General features: G+C 39.5%; 1 protein-coding gene and 1 non-coding gene across 16 annotated transcripts in view; both read right to left on the bottom strand.

Annotated features, from left to right (window-relative positions):
- The window catches only part of UBAP2 (ubiquitin associated protein 2), a 156,809-nt gene that overhangs the window by 85,356 nt on the left and 52,590 nt on the right, over positions 1 to 18,863 (bottom strand). For all 15 annotated transcript variants that reach the window (XM_074857172.1, XM_074857178.1, XM_074857186.1 and 12 more), the window contains 8 exons: positions 12,775 to 12,842; positions 10,773 to 10,962; positions 9,848 to 10,061; positions 7,580 to 7,854; positions 6,330 to 6,502; positions 5,013 to 5,220; positions 3,814 to 3,853; positions 1,189 to 1,372 (listed from right to left, as the gene is read on the bottom strand). In XM_074857172.1, the coding sequence (XP_074713273.1) occupies positions 1,189 to 1,372; positions 3,814 to 3,853; positions 5,013 to 5,220; positions 6,330 to 6,502; positions 7,580 to 7,854; positions 9,848 to 10,061; positions 10,773 to 10,962; positions 12,775 to 12,842 (1,352 nt within the window). The remainder of the gene's footprint in view (positions 1 to 1,188; positions 1,373 to 3,813; positions 3,854 to 5,012; positions 5,221 to 6,329; positions 6,503 to 7,579; positions 7,855 to 9,847; positions 10,062 to 10,772; positions 10,963 to 12,774; positions 12,843 to 18,863) is intronic.
- LOC141938442 (small nucleolar RNA SNORD121A) lies at positions 6,814 to 6,899 on the bottom strand. Its single transcript, XR_012627288.1, has one exon. It is a non-coding gene; the product is annotated as a small nucleolar RNA SNORD121A (small nucleolar RNA).

Genomic DNA, 18,863 nt, shown 5'->3' with positions numbered 1-18,863 from the left:
CCTTTGAGGTGTAGGACCAGAATAAGTCTTGGCAGTTTCATAGATTATTTCTACTTCAACTCTTTAAAACTGTTCCCCATCTACAGGAATTACAATGACACCACTTCAGGCAGCAAGGATAGAAAAAGTTCAGTCCAACATACAGTTTTAAACCACTCCCTTGCCCACTCTCCCCAAATCTTCTAATAAGCATTAATTCACCATCTGACCTATGGCAGAGACAGAGACACAGACACGGCACAACCAAGGCAGACATGCTTGGAATTCAGGAATCATCTTTTCATGGCACTTGGTATCTGCCCAACAGCATCAAACCTCCAGTTAAAATTTCCACCAATGGAAATTTCAACAGCTTTTCAACAAACGAATGTGGGGAGATGATGTTTCTAATGTGAAAGGAATAATTCATGTTATTTGACATATTTACCATTTTATTCAATAGAAAACACTAGTATATTAAAAGAGAATCAACCATGTCCTAGCTGTGAAACAGGAAAAAAAATGGTATTCCATCAAATTAGTTTCTTACATTAACAAAGACAGTACAAAGGTATTAAAAATATAACTCAACCAGTGTAGCCTCAGGATGTTACCTGCATAAGGATAAAGCTCAAGTTAACAGGCACTGAGAAAGTCAGACAGAGAGTGCAAATGAGCTAAGCTGTGCTAAATACACTTCCAGGAACACCAATCTGATATTTCGAAGTGTCTTACGGAAATGTCTTAGAAAAAGAAAAAAAACTTTCCCTGCGGAATTATTTCTGGTTTTTAATTTTAAGCAATACAAATATAAATGAAACTACAATATTTCAAAATTAGCCAGGAATTGTTAAGGAATGATTTAAAACATACGGCACTAAACAATCAGCAGGCACCGTGGACAAAATGGGAAAAACAAACTGGGGAAATTAATTTAGCTGGCATGACTGAAGCAAGAGCCCCTTGAAACACGAACTTGTTTATATACCATGAAAAGTTGAGGGCAGCAGCTGCTCTATCATTTAGAGGCAGCCCAGAGCTTATACTTTGCAACCAGAAACATCTTGGTCTCTTCTGAATCTCTTTCGTAATTTAATTTATGTCAGAAAAGGGGACCCCAGTATCTGACAGACCCATATGCAATCACCCTCCTGTTTGCTCCTTCCTCAAAATTGAACCCCTTTCAGTTTATCACAACTCCTACTGTACCTGCTTAACTGGGAAAGTGAGCTGCTGGCCAAATCACTGGACTGAGGCAAGCTGGGCAACGTTGCTGTGTGTTGCGATGCTGAAGGGAGAAGTGAAGCAGTGGTGGACACCACACTAGGCAGAGAACCAGCAGAAGGTAGTGAGGGAGAAGGCTCTGTCTTAGGCGCTGGAACTGATGAAGTAGCTGTAACAAGTTAAAAAGAGGCATTCAAAGGCGAATTCCAGCATACCTAACATCCCAGCCTGGATTCCGGAACACAGTAATGTTCTCCCCTTGGTTTACAAAAACCTGGCCATTAAGAACCAGTAACAGTATCGAACAATCTGGTTACTAAGGAAAATTCAAACAGCAACAGAACTATCTATTTTTACCTTTAAACGCTCAATCTACAATAGCCTTATAATTTTCACTGCTACACATGTAGTGAACTACAGTCTTCTGCACTTCACCTCTCACTCTCTGGATTACTAACTTTTGCTCACAAGTCAATCCTCGTTTTAAAATTCCTTGCATTTGGTTCTGCAAACAAAAGTCGTTTGCGCTTTTCAAGGCACTGTACAAATCCACTCTACCTACAGCTCCTTCACCTACACAGCACCTTTGACGATGGAGGCTGAAATCACTGAAGTACAAGGGCACATACAACTTAGCAGTTTGAAGTACTCAGTCAAATGTGTAATGCAGTACAATAAAAGAAGCTACAATAGAAGGGCACAATTGAGCACAGCATTAAGCAGTTTTAATGGCTAAAGAGTTCTCAAATATTGACTTACTTTATTTGAACTAGATAACAAAAAGCGTTTAGCTTTAATATTACTTTTTAGGCTACACAGAGTAAAACTTGTTTATCACAGATGTGCCTTTCCAAAAGATCATTTTAAGACACTAAACAACTCTACTGCCCAACATAATTCCCAGCTGTTTCTACACTCACCTCTTGTCCTGCAAAGATAATATAAAGAATTAGAGCACTCACCCACCAACAAAACTCAGAAAGAGAGTTGAGCCCTCCCTTCTGCAGGGCCATGCTTCCATACCAGACCAGAGACCACTACCCAGGGGATCATCACTAACTTGTGCAATGCATGTGAAGACAGTTTTAGACTGGTGACCAAACAAAAGTCAGATAAGTGCTTGGAAGTTATTCATCACAGTTTGTTCACGTAATTGGTTTGGTTTCCTCACTAATAACTCAAGTTCAGTTGTGGATTGGGTGTTATGCAACCAAAAATCAAGAGGTCTTGGCCTTGGCAGTAAGTATGAGGGTAACTGACAACAGACAAGGAAATTCAAGTGACAAACAGAAACAGAGTTATGAAGGTGGCAACTGTATCACTTGATACCTCCTGGCAAGATTCATATAAGTAAATAACTTTTACAACTCTAAATAAATTTAGAGCAAAGTTCCCTTCTTGAAGTAAAAGTACATGTCCTCAAGACAAGGGACAGAATCACTGTCTTCATTAAGACCCGTTACAAGACGCCTGAACACAATGTGCAAGACAAAGAAAACCAGGAGACAAGTAGGATGGTCAGAATCATAACGTATCAGCCATGCTTTGAACTAAGGGTTTAGGAGCATGAGGTCTTATTAAAGGACAACAACAGCAAAGATGAGAGACGAACAACTAAGAATATTATCAGCAGATACAGAAGGGAAAAGGTCAGCACTTTCAAAAGTTGAGAGAATTTCAAAATTGTTTGGATGCATGAAACAGATACCTGGAAGAAGACTGATTCCAGTGTATGTGCTTGATACAGAAAAAAAAAGTGTTTTCAAAGAGAACTGGCATAGAAAAGGGGACCAATAAAGCTGTTACACATTAATTAGAAAAATACTAGGAATTCTCAGATGTTTTCCATAGCAAAAAGACAAGTCCTGTAGTGAATTTCACAAATTGTTTATTAATTCCGTACATGACAGTAAGAAAGTTTTCCACTTGAAAAGTTGTTTTCATACATAACAATCTTTTCAGTGGTAACTCTTTGGGCATATACACTCCTCCTGCTCCTTTAAATTGAACTTGGCACTAAGAAAACACTGTTTACAGGTCTGAATACTCAAATTCTTTCTACTCAGAAGTATATAAAAAAAAATAAAAGGCTGCACCACTAATAACCTACCTGAGGCAGCAAGCTACTCGGCAGAGGGAGCATGTTAGTCACCCTTATTCCTCATGGGCTTCTAACAGGGCATAAGTAGCACTATACCCAGTGAGAAGTGCATTCACAGAATCTGACTTTGTTTTATTACAGGTAAATGCTACTCGCAGCTTCCCAACTGAGAACTGATAGAATTGCTAATAAATTTTATATTAACTTTTAATTTTGTATTTTATTTTAATTTTATATTAAATAATTTTTGCCCAGTAAATTCAAAAGAAAAAGCAGCAAAGTAGCTTCTCTAATTCTAAGACTGTTAGGTTTGTAGATTTAGTAGAGCTGCTTTCATACTTCAGTTTTAGTTAAGAATCAAGCAGTATATCCTATGCAAGTACAAAATAAACACATCAGGGAGAACAATACAAAATCTTAAACCACATGTCACTGCTATGGTTGTGCACACAGCAGTTAGTAAGAAAAGATCACAAAGTCCTGTGCACAACCAAGCTTTGCAAACTTACTGTCAAGAGTTGCCTGTGTTCTAACACCGCTGTGCCCGTTCTGTAAATAAAGGAGAAATTAATGAATAAATCATTTTAGAGGTATGTTAAATTTTCTGACTGAACCACACATCGAACATGCTTCATGCAAAATTCTATATTCATTCTAAATTGAAAGACAAAAAAGGCAGAAAATTAACTTCTTACTGCCTTTAATAAAACCACATAATAGTTGTCTCAAGTGCAAGGTGTCCTGAACATACAGAATCCCATACACTGCCCATACTACACCCATCAGCCGGAGACCTTCCCATGTACTCTATATAACATAAACTTCAGGTTCACACCAATATGAAAGAAAGAATTGCATTAACATATAGGAAACGGTTGTGCTTTTGATCTAATGCAACTCACAATTTTAACTATCCAAGTTACACAGAGACGCCAATTTTTTTCCATTGAAAGATAAGACTTGAGAAGCACCAGTTGTTTTTTGGATAACGCTGGAGTACAGAAGTGGATAGTCTATGCTTGATCCTCACCAGTACATACGAGCTAGTGCAGAAGACAAGTGTGACTGAGCCATTACATAACAAAGGCCAGAAGTAAATAAACTTATAAACTCTCACAAGTTCCTAAAACATTTAATAAATTCTCTTAAAACAAACCTACATTCCATATACAAAGAGTAGGTGCTTTTGAATCTCCCAGGAGAGACCCTCTCTGTCCTACATTAGACCTCTCCCTGTGCTTTTTAAAATAAAACTTGAAACTAATTCCCACTGGTGTTTAAATCCAACATGAAAGTAATGCTGGAGAGGCCACAAACAGTTTGGGAACCATTTGTTTTAAATTTAATAAATAATATACCTTTGGATAAAATCTGTCAAGTTATGGCAAAATACCATGACTAACATTTACATACAGAGATAGTTTCTTTTTTAAAAACTAAGCATCAGGGAAAGAAACTCAACTAGAAAGTTTAGTGTAACTAGGAGAAAACCTCAAAACCCATAAAATCAGAGCTTCTTTAGCCCAAATACAGTACAACCAAAAATGGCTACACAATAGGAAAAGCAAAAACAAATAACAGGGTGGGCTTGGGAATCAGAAAAAAACACTGAGCTTAGTTAAAAGTATTAACACAGCAGGGTAATACAAGTCTAACATGAATAAGAATATTCCACCTTTCCAAGGTCTTATTTCTGAAATTCACTCACCGTAACTGCAACAGGGGTTGATTCAGACGGAACCATGGAGCTTTGGTACGCTATCCTGCTATGCACAGAAGCCTGGTCATAGGAGGAAGTTGTTACTGGGCTAGTGCTCTGGGACGAGCAGGTCAGACTGGAAGAGGTGATGGCAGAGGTTGTGTAGGTGGACTCCTGTATTGTATTGGATATTGGCAAAGAGGTATTCAAAGGATCACTGGAAAAAGTAAAAATTATTTATCATCTTGGTAAACATCATCTCAAACACCTTCATAAAAATACCTGCTCCTATACAGTTATCTAGAACTACCTTAAACATGCAGTCAAATCTACATTTTTTTTATACTAGAAAATCTATTAAATCTAATTAAATCTAACTGCTTTGGTCCCCAGTAATCACTGTTCCAAAACCATCAGCTGCACTAAGCACCATTCACATTCCTCCTGCCAGCCCAACCAAAACTAGAGTTTACACACAAGCACTTTTCAGTCATGTTATTTTCACCTTCTCAAAGGATAAATTAATGATCATAAACTCTCTTTTTTAAACAACTAGATCCATAAAGTCTGGTATATGAAGAGAAACACCCAGTCTCTTTTTACACTTGAATTCTAATGTTACAGTATCAGTTAAACAGAATGAACCATGCAAAGAGGAAAAAATACTTCAAAGAATGCAGTAGCGTTTTACTTTCTAAACAGCTTAAATCATTCCTAGAACTAGAAATGAATGTGAAATTTAATTTTTACTAGTGTTTCTGAATTATATTCAGGAAGCTTTTTACTGAAGCCAAATTTTGAATGAGTAAAGAAGAAAAAAATAGGTTAGTGGTAGGGTAGCATTTATCATTGGATATTTTAGTATTTCAGTAAGAGCTTCTGCATACTAAAAGCCTGTCTTCTTTTCTCATCCCATAGGAGCATAAGGTCTGACATCTGGTGCAAATCTACTAACACACATATATGGTACAAGGGTCATCTCTCCTGGATCAAGAGCAGAAAAACTTGGGTTGTGAGGAACAAATCCTCAAACAAATTTTGAAAATCAGGACAATTAAACATGAGAAAGCAATTCTACAAAGAGTAGCTTATTATAAGGTTTTTTACATTCATGTCATCTCCACCTTCACATTGATCCTTCCAGTGAGATTTTGATTGTCATTAGAAAAGAAATTTCTCATTTAAGATGCCATTCATAGAAAACAGCCTTACAAGTCATCATATTTCCTCCTATCATTATATGGTAATGGTGCCTTGGTGTTTTTGGCACAAACTTGATCCCCTAAAGAAGACACGTAAGATTGCACAAGGGGAACTCAGACATACTTTACAGATTTTGAGTACAAGCTGTTGTTGGTTGCCTGGCTGGTATTCTCACTGCTTGAAGTTGATCCAAACTCTGGGATTGCAGGGTCTGATCCAAACTCCAGAGCTCCAAACTGAACATTTAACCCTGTCACATCTGCTGACCCAGGCATCTCTACTGCAGAGGCAGGAATCTTAAAGGAGGGAAAAAAAGTCATAATTCCTTTGCATGTACTATCTGTATTAAAGATACTAGTAACTGACACTCTCTCCTCCCTTAACTGAAGGCTTCTTCAGTTACTGCCTCAGCCTTTGCTGCTAACTAGATCAGCAACAATGCCCCAGTTAATAACACATAAATTAATTACATTCTTGTAACCTGAAATGAAATCATTCTGTGTCCTGATCTGGAGTTGAAAGAGTAAGCCATAGTATTCTACAATATCAAAGTGCCATCCACATCCATCCTCCTTCAGCCAACACTTCTCTTGAGGCTACTAAGTCAATCCAAAAATCACTCAGCAACAGTCATCTTCCACACAGAGCAATCAGGTATGTTCTTGGAAAAGATATCATCACTGTATTTTGGACTTAAAACTATCCAGCTTAGAACTCTCTGCTTTATAAACAAGAAATATACCATAGCCTTTGCTCTCCTTCTCCCTAGCAACTTATATATAGAATAGAATCATAGAATCATTTAGGTTGGAAAAGACCATTAAGGTCATAAGAGTTCAACCATAAACTTAACACTGTCAAGTCCACCACTAAACCATGTCCCTAAGCGCCGCATCTACATGTCTTTTAAATACCTCCAGAGACGGTGACTCCACCACTTCCCTGGGCAGCCTGTTCCAATGCTTGACAACCCTTTCAGTCAAGGAATTTTTTCTAATATTCAATCTAAACCTTCCCTGGCGCAACTTGAGGCCATTTACTCTTGTCCTATTGCTTCTCACCTGGGAGAAGAGACCAACACCCACCTTGCTACAACCTCCTCTCAGCCTCCTTTTCACCAGGCTAAACAACCATAGAACTTGCTCACCAAACCCTTCACCAGCTTCGTTGCTCTTTGGACACATTCCAACACCTCAATGTCTGTCTTGCAGTGAGGGGCGCAAAACTGAACACAGTATTTGAGGTGTGGCCTCACCACTGCCAAGTACAGAGGGGCGATCATTTCCCTGGTCCTGCTGGCCACATCACTCCTGACACAACTTTCTGTATGTTTTTACATTTACTAAGGACAAGCCAAACATGCAATTACCCACCTTGGATGCTGGAGCTATCCTCCGTTTTGGTGGTTTTATCTGTTTCTGCTGGGTTTGATGGGCAGTCACTGCCTGGTTATCCATAGATATAGTGGGGAGCTGTAACATTTTGCTCACAGCTGTAGAGGTGTCTATTGGTGACGGCTCGCGGAGTTTTACCTGGGAGGAGAAGGACTCCAGCCCAGGAGGAGGAACAGGGATTGCCTGCGTTTGTTGTTGCTGTCGCTGGGCCAGCTGGCTCAGTACTGGGGATGGTTCAGGCTGGGATTTAAAGTCTGGTCAGCATTGGGGAAAAGAAATAGCAAAATTAAAGCATTAGACTCTGCTATTCATGCTTCTACTCTTTATGAAAGAATCTGGGTGACCTGACATACTCAACAGCTATGATTTTATAGCGTGTGCAAGTCTCTTTCAGATATCATATGAGTTTCACTTTGAACATTACCACTGGAATAATAAGGCCAGCATTTCATATCCTCTACTTCAAATGAACAGCTGTGGGCAAGTGTTATGTAGCTTTCTACCTATCTATACAGTCACATAATACTGTCACACATTAGTTCTCGAAAACTGTTATGGATTGTTTTAGTTTGTCTTGGTTTCAGCTGGGATAGAGTTAATTTTCTTCCTAGTAGCTGGTACAGTGCTGTCTTTTGGATTTAGTGTGAGAATAATGTTGGTAACACACTGACAGTTTAGTTGTTGCTAAGTAGCACTTACCCTAAGTCAACAATTTTTCAGTTTCCCATGCTCTACCAGTGAGCAGGTGCACAAGAAGGTGGGAGGGAGCATGGCCAAGACAGCTGACCCCAACTAGCCAAAGGGATATTGCATACCACAGAACATCATGCCCAGTATAGAAACTGGGGGGAGCTGGCAGAAGGTGGATCACTGCTCAGGTGTCAGTCAGTGGGTGGTAAGCAACTGCATTGTGCATCACTTGTCTTTTCTTGGTTTTTTTCTTCTCTTTTTTAAAATTTTATTCCTTTTCATTACTATTATTATTATGTTTTGGTTTTTAAATTTTATTTTAGTTACTGAACTGTTCTTATATCAACTCATGAGTTTTACTTTTTTTTCGATTCTCCTCCTCATCCCACTGAGAGGGGGAGGAGTGAGCAAGTGGCTGTGTGGTGCTTAATTGCTGGTTGGAGTTAAACCATGACATAATCAAACAGTGCATGTTTCACTGTAATTAACTGTGCTGATAAAATGTGATTATTTCCAAGGGGTCTGAAGTTGCAGTTTAGAGGTATTATGAGCTAAGATTTCCCACCCCTATAAAGGAGATTTTCAACACAAATAGGAAGTCATCTACCATCTCAATCTGGCTGAAAGTCAAGAGACGCTGGACACTGACAGTTTTTTTTCCCCACGTCCTCCTCTTTCATATTTTTCAGATGCTGAAGGGCAGGCAGTGGCTCAGAGCACTGGTCAACAATCGTAAGAGATCGACAGTATTTGCAGTGTGAAGGTTTTATTATTCAGTTGGTAAAGTGCATTAGAAAGCAACTTAAAAAATATGCAAAATTTTTTTCAGAATTCTGTGTGTAAAAGATTATAACTGCTACCAAATTGGCTGCTTATCTATCTGGAAACATATACACATAAACATGAGATAGATACAAGAGCTATCACTCTTCACAGTGAGAAGACTGCTAGGAACTACACTGCAAAAACCATGTTTGTGTCCTTCTCACCATTTCCACTAATTTTACTCAATTAAATGAAAAAAACACACAATTATGAATAGACAAAATGGGTAACCTGCATCATTCTCAGTACACTAGGGAAACAGCACTGAGATGTGATGCACATTATGAAGAAATGATGTAGTACTTAATTCAAAACTCAGGTAATGGTAAGATGAGAAAAATTTGGGGAAAAAAGACAAAATATGATACAACATTATACTCAGCTACAAGCAGCATAGGCATAATGCAAATAAGTATTTTCCAGCATTTGTTGACAAAGTAACATCAAAGTTTCACCTAAATATTCAAACACATTAAATCAAAGATTTCATTACAAGAAAGTTCAACAACTTCTAAAGATGCAGTGACATTTATGGATAGTCAAAACTTAGTTTGTGATATACTCGTAATGTCTATTACCAGTAAGTGAGTGTAACTTTTACAATGTTGTAACCAACTGTATTATTAGGATTACCTATTTTAGACAGTCTTTCATTAAGGCCATTCTAAATGGTCATTGGCATTAAGAAATCTTAAGGCTAATAGAGAGAGAAAGCTACATCAAAGCACTTACCAAACTGACTAAGAACTGAGGACTGAGTAATGGGTGGTTTTAGATCCCAGGATGATGTGGTAGTTGTGGTAGTGGTGGTAGAGCTACTATTGTTTTGTTGAGAGGTAAATTGACCCAATCCTGGAGATTTCAACTGGTCCAAGATTTGGGATCCTGTAGAGTTTGCCAATTTAGAGGATCCGAGTTCTCCAAATCCAGAACAAAGAACTGCAGACTACCAAAAGACAATAAAGAAGAGGGGAGGGAGTGGAGTTAAGCATTTAATAAACAATTTCAACATAGCCGTAGGGTCAATGCCTACAGCTGCTATCTGGCAGCAACTAAAAACTCTTCAGCCCTAGATTACTAACAAATGACCAATAAAAAATTCAGCAGATGTAGCATATGGCCAGATCCTCTCTGATTATAACTGATACAACTTCCACCACTGTGGTGACAACAATACTGATTTACTTGACTCCATGCATCTCAAGATAGCATATATTTACTAATAGTTGAATTGATTTGCAGAGAACAAATATAAGTGTTCAATTTCAAGCCCTCACAACTGACTCAGAAATAGGCAGGTTTTCAGAAAAATCAGTCAAGATAACTGCTTGGAAACTGCACATCATAGTTTCCTGGCATAGAACTCCTCAATATAAACAAATTATTTCATCTTAAATCAGCATGCAGTAAACTCATTTGCTCTCTCTCAAAAATTAATACAAGTACTTCATGTAAACCAAGAAACAACTACTTACCAAAACCAGAAAAAACAATTATTTTTTTGTGTGTGTGAATGGAATTAAGAATTCCATCCCTTCAACATCTGCAACCTGAATTTTACAAATACTGAAGCATCTCATGAAATGACCAGTACTGGCAAAGTTGTTTAACCTGAAGTATTTACTCATGAACATTTAGAAAGCGTAAATAATTTTACCAGACTTTGAGGAGAATAAGAGTTTACAGCACTGGAGCTGCCAGTTCCTGATGCCATCTGGGTGCTGTGCTGAGAATTTGTGAAGACTAGGGCTTGGCCAAAGGTCTGCTGCTGGGGACCCTCAAATGAGTTGCCTTCTGTCTCTGGGGTAGAAGTCACAGGCTTTTGAAGCAGCGTTACCAAATCAATGCTGTAAGAAAAAGCAAAGTTTGGCTGGAATAAACATGATGATTAGGCTGTGATGAAACCGAAGAAAGCACTAACAATACTAAAGCTGCCACACCGGCAACAGAATTATTACTCATTAACAGTCTTTTCAAATATGACTTGTCTGCCATACAGAAAGAGGTTTTTGCCAGAAAGTAATATTCCACTAGCTGAAACCTTCCACTACAGTTCGAATATAAACTATTTTTGCACTTTTCAAACTTTATCAAATTTATAACATCATGTATCCCATAAATTATCTATATGATTAATATAGCCAAGTAACCAGAGACAAGTCATAAAAGATACATTATGTTTACGTGAATACTGCCTGCAAACCTATTACATATATTGATAATTCACATTCTCTGTATATCGCAGTATCCCTTTAAAAGGAGCAAAGGATCGAAGTCCTACCTCCGTATAGGGTGGGTACGAGGACAGTAAAGAATAAAGCCACACATGCAATAACTGAGTGAATATGTGATGACATGAAAGTCACAAGCGCAGCAAAAACAAAAGCTAACTTTCTCAGATAGTAGGTACATACTCAAAACTACTCTATCACACATACCTGAGCAGAATGAGAAACATGAATTTTCTTTTGTTTAACATGGCTTACTAACCCCTACCACATATTTAGCACAGGTTTATCCAAGGAAAAGCAAAGCATTAAGACAATAAAAGAAATCTACTCCAAAAGTTCTGATTTAAGTTTATCCTAAATGGTTGGCTGAAGAGCTGCTTCCACCACTTTCATTAGCATAGATTTTGTAATGCCCAAACCTTCCTTATGGCAAGTGGAGTGGGGAAAAAAAAAAAGCGCCCACAAACAAAAAAAAACTCCAGCAAAACAAAACCCAAAAAACCAAAACACCAGAATTTGAGTTGATGGACTAAAATACTTAACATAATTTGAAGGACATCCATTGGAAGAATATTTGCATTAGAACAATGATCATGTGAGCATATCACCTTTAAGAAGAAAAGGAACATAAACTGTAGACCAACTGACAGCATGCCTCCTCCAGATCACATCCATGTTATAATGAAAAATTTTGCTGCAGACTGGAGTACCGCCACACAGCTGCATCAGGATGTTTGGGACCATTAGGCCATCTAGTTTTCAGGTCTCAGGCTACTCAACTACTGAAGTCTTCATCACAGAAGTTTAACCTGCTCTCCTAGGATCTGAGGCTAATGCAGGCAACTGATTCCATGCAAGATCATTGGCCAGACATTTGTTGGAGACAAAGGCAAGTAAAGGAAGGCAGCAACTGCCATATTTTTGGTTCTCTACCTGAATTCCATATCACCAGTTAAGGCAAGTAATTGTGATGCTTACTAGGAAATTCACCTTCTCGCCAATACAAGCTTTTCTGTTAACGTGTCTGTCAAAGCACTATGTTCTGCACCCTTTCTGCATCTACAGAGGCAGGCTTTCCATTTTCTGGACAGCAAAGCCAGAGCTGACTTTTCAACAGCAGAAAACTTTACTTCCCAGCTCATTTTGTTCCTGCCTGTAAGCAATCTTTGTGCAAAAGACAGTCTTCCCAGTATTACACTTGTGGATTTGGTAAGTTTGGGTCCACTTCCATAGAGAATAATAGGTTACAGAGGACCCACAAAACCGACGACTGGCAAGCAAGGACTTTGCAAATTTGAAATTAGCTTGACCAATCTCTGACCAGGGCTGCCCTCTGTTTTTTTTCAACATTTTATATGTGCAAGCTAACATTGTTTCACCAAGCAGGAGGTTTTTAAGGTATAGGGAGAACGTGGAAGAAGAGCTTACCTTTGCCCAGGAGTCACATGATTCTCAGCTGGAACAGAGGAAGCAGTGAAGACTTTTGTTTCAGAAAGCTGAAAAAGAGGGGAGGGGGTGGAAGGTATTTTAATCATACACATGCTTACACTTCACTGCTGAGACACCTGCAGAAATTCCATCTTGGTCATGGACTTTTAAGGTAAAAGTAAAGACAAACTACCATTACAACCAGTTATACTGGGGGACAAGGAGGCAATTCAAGACAGCCAGCATGGCTTCACCAAGGGCAAGTCCTGCCTAACCAAAATAGTAGCCTTCTATGATGGGGTGACTACACCAGTGGACAAGGGAAGAGCTACTGATGTTGTCTGTCTAGACTTCTGTAATGTCTTTGACACAGTCCCCCACAACATTTCTCTTTAAATTGGAGAGACAGGGATTTGATGGATGGACTGTTTGATGGATGAGGAATTGGTTGGATGGTCACATCCAGCAAGTAGTGGTCAATGTCTCAATGTCCAGAGGGGGATCAGTGATGAGCGCTGCCCCTCAGGGGTCTGTATTGGGACCAGTACTGTTTAGCATCTTCATCAATGACATAGATGGTGGGATTAAGTGCACCTTCAACAAATCTGCAGATGACACCAAGCTGAGTGGTGCTGTTGACACGCCTGAGGGACAGGATGCCATTCAGAGAGGCCTGGACAAACTTGAGAAGTGGGCGCGTGTGAACCTCATGAGGTTCACCAGGGCCAAGTGCAAGGTCCTGCACCTGGGTTGGGGAAAGCCCCGATACCAATACAGGCTGGGGGATGAACGGATTGAGAACAGCCCTGCCAAGAAGGACTTGGGGGTACTGGTGGATGAAAAGCTGGACATGAGCCAGTAATGTGCACTTGCAGCCTGGAAAGCCAACCGCATCCTGGGCTGCATCAAGAGAAGTGTGGCCAGCAGGTCAAGGGAGGGGATTCTGCCCCTCGACTCTGCTCTCATAAGACCCCACCTGGAGTACTGTGTCCAACTCTGGGGTCCCCAACATAAGAAAGACATGGACCTGCTCTAGTGGGTCTAGAGGAGACCATGAAGATGCTCGGGGGGCTGGAGCACCTCCCCTGTGAGGACAGGCTGAGAGAGTTGGGGTTGTCCAGCCTGGAGAAGAGAAGGCTCCGGGGAGACCTTCTAGCAGCCTTCCAATGCTCAAAGGGGGCTTATAGAAGAAAGACGGACACAGACTTTGCCACAGGGCCTGTGCCCACAGGACCAGGGCTGATGCTTTGCAACTCACAGAGCCCAGATTCAGACCAGACACAAGCAAGACGTCTTCTACCACCAGCCTGCTCCTCAGACGCTGCAACAGGTTGCCCTGAGAGCTGGGAGCTGCCCCATCCCGGCAAACGGTCACCGTCACCTTGGATGGGGCTCCCAGACACCAGATCTACTCCAACGTGGCCCTGCTCGTGGCGGCGGCGCTTGGACCGCAAGACCGTTCACGGTCCCTCCCAACCCAAACTACTCTATGAATCTGTGATTTTATGCCGCAGTTCTGCTTAAAAGGACAGAAACACACAGTCAAACTTCAGCAAAGTCTTCTCCACAGAATCAAATACCATTTTAATTAAAGTGTTAGGAAATCTGATCTGCTGAACACACACAATGGTATACCAATGTAACTACATGAGTTTGAGCAGTAGTTCACCTGAAAAATACACCAGTAGAAAGTAATTAATGTGACAGCTGGTGTACCAGCAGTGTACAGATACCTAATGCAGACATAACCTAGGACTCCATAGAGCAGCTCTGATATATCTTGTTGCAAAAGCCTAACACATTGCACTGTTCCCACTCATTTCATGTATCCCTCTGTTTTACATTTCAGCTCACATCACCAGTGGAGGCAGGTTTGCACTCAGGTATGTACAGTGAACTAGCATTCATGGTTCCTTCTTGGCATTTCTGCTAGGGGTGGCAGTACCATCTTAAACCGACTGCTCTGCAAGAATGAGTTCAAAAACAATAATAAAGGGAGAACCATGTAATTGCTTATATACTAGTATAACCAGTCAGAGCATCCACAGCAGAAAACTACTGCTTTCACCATGCTGTTACAGTAAAGATAGACACTCACACAGGTAGCGGGGAGGGGGGGGAGCTGCTTGGTTGGGGTTTTGAGGGAAAAGGGGGTGATTTTGGTTTTTTAGGGGCTTGTTTGCCTTTTTTAATAGCTTTTCTTTTTTTAGAAATAGTTAAACAGTTACAATATTCCAGGGCTAATTCATTTCTATCGACAGAAATAATTGCAAACCAGAATACATCTTAAGACAGTACAGGTTACGTTTAACAAGATAAAGATAGGCACGTATAATGGTTATATTTTAAATTAAATTTGCACAAAATCACCCTTAACTAATTTGGTGTAGCTTTGTATTTAGACTAAAGAATAACTGACCTATTCAAACACTCACAAAGAATCCCTTTAGAATGTGAAATTTGAATACAGTTCTTCCAGGATATTATGTATTTTTAATTGCATACACTGCTAGCAGCCCAGTTTAAAGGACATCACGGACATGAGCCAATATCATCTGCCACCCCACATGCAGCTCTGCTGAAAGCACATATATTCCTGAACACGGTCATCTGACTGGAATTTTCCTATGAAACACTGTTGATTTAAGTAGGACACAGAAGGGCTGACTAGGAGCAATCACTTATCACTGAGGCAAAGTTCAAATGTTTCATGTGTTCTCCTAGCACCCACTTACATACAACACACTGTGTCATGAAAAAATTAACACCACCACAGTTCCTCCCTCCATTTCCTTCCCTTCCCTTGCTACCAATACAACATACTTTAAGCCCATCTTTCTGGAACACAACTCTGTCCTGTGCATTATGCTGTCAGCCTGCAACTCTAGGTACTGACCAAAATGAAGAAATAAGATTCAGGTCAAGAACACTTCCAGTTAAAAAGGCTGTTTATTGTTCAACCCTTTCCCCACTGTATGTGTTATTTTAGAACAACATGTACTGTACTTTTTGTAGTGTTACAAGACTCCTGCATTAGACAGCACAAGGAGGTCAGCTAATGGCATAAGCAGCAGCCCACGGTCTGCGATCCCTTTGTTAAATATTAAATTCTTTGTAATGTCAACAGTTTCCTAGGCTCACATAACCCAGGACAAGACTAACTGTGGCCAACACACTGATGAATCCAGAAAACTACACAGATCAAGGAGCCTAAGGATGTTTGTGACAACGCAAAAGCATGCTTGATGTATGAGAGAGGAAATGTCCTCTTCAACTGAACCAGCATGCAAAACACAAGTCCCCAGCTACCAGCTCAGCTACACTGAAGTTTACACGACACCCTGTGGCAAACTCACTGTCACAAGCTCCAATTAAGCACCTAATTCAGAAGTCTGCTGGGATTACAGCATTTGTCACACACATACTTCGTGCAGCAGCAGCTGAAAAGTTTTATTACACAGAAGTATTTAGTATTTCTTAGAAGTAGTATTATCAGCTCCTAACAAAGTTATTTACGCTCACCATACACTACATCTTTCACTGAGGCTCTAGCATTTTCCCAGAACTGAATGAACAGTCGTGAACCATTTGCAATCATCAGCCTCACAAGGATATTTCCTCCACCTGCAGTGAAATGCCTGTCCTTTTCAGCTCCTGTTCCTATGATGAAAATCATTCTCCAATCACCAAACAAAACAATATATTTAACAACTAGCTAACAGCTCCTATGGCCAGTTGATAGGTGAGGAGAACAGGAAAATACACTCCAGCATCCTCGTAAAAATTCAGCATCAACAAATCAGAAGTAACAAAACCTTATCACTGTTTTGATATGATGTACTGAAGTTAAAGAAAATAAAACAAGTTCTCATAGTGCTTCATGGTAAAGGAAACACTCCCACTAAAATACACTTCCTTTTTTTTTTTTTTAAAGTGTTGCTGTTGTTTCAAGTAAAAACTAAGACTACCAAGATTGTACAGAAAATGTTTGCCTTCATCCGCTTTCCAGCAATTTGTATGTATTCTATTTCTCCCCTTCTGATAGGTTCTGTTGTTAAACTTGATTTTCTTTAGCCAGGAGAATATGATCATAATTTTAACAGGAAAAGCCATAGCCATCTACGGTACCTCAACATCTGTCTGGTTCATCATTGTCCACGTCGTGAACACCCCTTTAACAAAACACAACCTCCTATTTTCACTGCATCTAGTTTCCACTTTATTTAAGAGCCTCCTGACAATGTATTATACTTGCTCAATATTCACTACTAAATACCTGACAGGACTATTAGATCACAAAAATCTAATCCTTCTCAGGTCAAACAACATTAAATTTCACTCACCTGCTCGTAACTTGTATCTGACTAGAGAACACCACATTTAAAGAAAAATATTCTTCAGAAAAACACCTGGTTGTTATCTGCAGACAGCAAATACATCAGCTTCCTCGGCTGTTTTAATTATTAGTCATACTGCTAGAATTGTTTATTATATATTTAAATGTGCAGCTCCATTTTCCAGCAATAGGTCCATATTATGCCTTTGTCTTATAGACTAAAACCACAGCCAACTATATGCTAATAAAGTAACGTTTTCAGATTCAGTAACTAAAAATCTCACTCTCAAGTACCTCTTCTATCAGTAAATAATGTTCAGCTATGTACCACAATTTTTTCTTCATAAAAGCAACAAACAGTTGGATGCAGTACTTCAGAATCAAGTTCAGAAGAGTCCACATACATAAATACAAATCAAGAATGATTAAGAGACACGGAAGAGTGCCTACAGGCAAAATGACTACAATGGGGTTTTTTGTCACAGCATCAGTCCTTTCGGAGATCACACTGAGCTGTTCTTTTTCCATCATCAATCATACAATCCTGAAAATTTTTCAGTTGCTGCTTTCCAGAGAATAGCCCCTTGTTCTGGAGGTGTGCCTTTATTCCTATAAAACAAATGGGCACTTGGCTATATTAAAGCATTTTTCATTTGAACTGCTTAACTCTAGCAGAGGTCCAGATTTCACTGTGTAACTGGCTTATTGGAATGGCAATTAAAAGTAGTTTTTGGATTTCCCACATGAAGACACTAGATGGCATCTGGCCTAGCACTGGATTCCTTCACAGTCCTCCTAGAAATGCCCACATTCAATAAGGGTCCTCCTGCAAAAGATTTATTTGCCAAAATTTGCAAGGCAGATTTTAATCCACTTAATGTGTTTTGTGATAGCATGTAACTGTTTTTAGAACAAAAGACGTAGATCAAATCTCTTACAAGGACATACTCTGTCTTCACAGTTACCTTGTAATTTACTTAAAGACCAAGATCAGGTTTATTTGAAGGGGAGCTATTTTCCATAAAACTACACTGAATAGCAGCTGTAATCTTACGCTTCTATTTTTTTCCTTTTTCCTTTATTTTCCTCCCAGGCATGTTTTGGGCTAATGTGTCTGCAGCTTGCCATTTCATTCACTTTCTGAACATCACCACATGAACAACTTTCTCCTAGGTTACAGGGATTTTTCCAGGACTCTAAAATTAATAAAAATTATCAACAGGCTAGAGATTTCATCTGCTGCTCTTTCAAGATTCATGTGCAAATTACTCAGGTTTAATAATTAATTAAAAACTCTATCCCTAGTCAGCACTGCTCAAGCCCCCTCACAGGCTACAACTGCTGTGTTGTACCAGCATCAAGGTACCAACAGGGGCAAGAAACAAGGCCAGGTTTTTTCAGTATCCTTACCCCTTAGTCTACCTCTAGCATACACTGCAAAAATAGAGGACAGGTTTAAAAAAGATGTCAGCTTTTGATGGCAGTCACTGATGCAGGAAAACTAGGAATTTTAGAGTTACTTTTCATTTTCTCTAAAGACACAGCCTTCTCATTAGGTAAGGACAGAGTCTTCATATCTGTTATATGAAACATTCACACATTTCTAGGGATAACACTGAGATGCCACCCTACAGGAGGAGGCAAAAGGGATGACTTGCAAGGCAATCTCTTACTCTCCTGAAAATAAACTTGAAATAATGAATATTCCTATAAAAGATTAAAAACTTCTTAAAAGTTAAGTTCTCCTTTCCCT

The sequence above is a fragment of the Strix uralensis genome, chromosome Z (assembly GCF_047716275.1).
Source record: "Strix uralensis isolate ZFMK-TIS-50842 chromosome Z, bStrUra1, whole genome shotgun sequence".
NCBI lineage: Eukaryota > Metazoa > Chordata > Aves > Strigiformes > Strigidae > Strix > Strix uralensis.
This window is presented reverse-complemented; position numbering and strand designations above follow the sequence as displayed.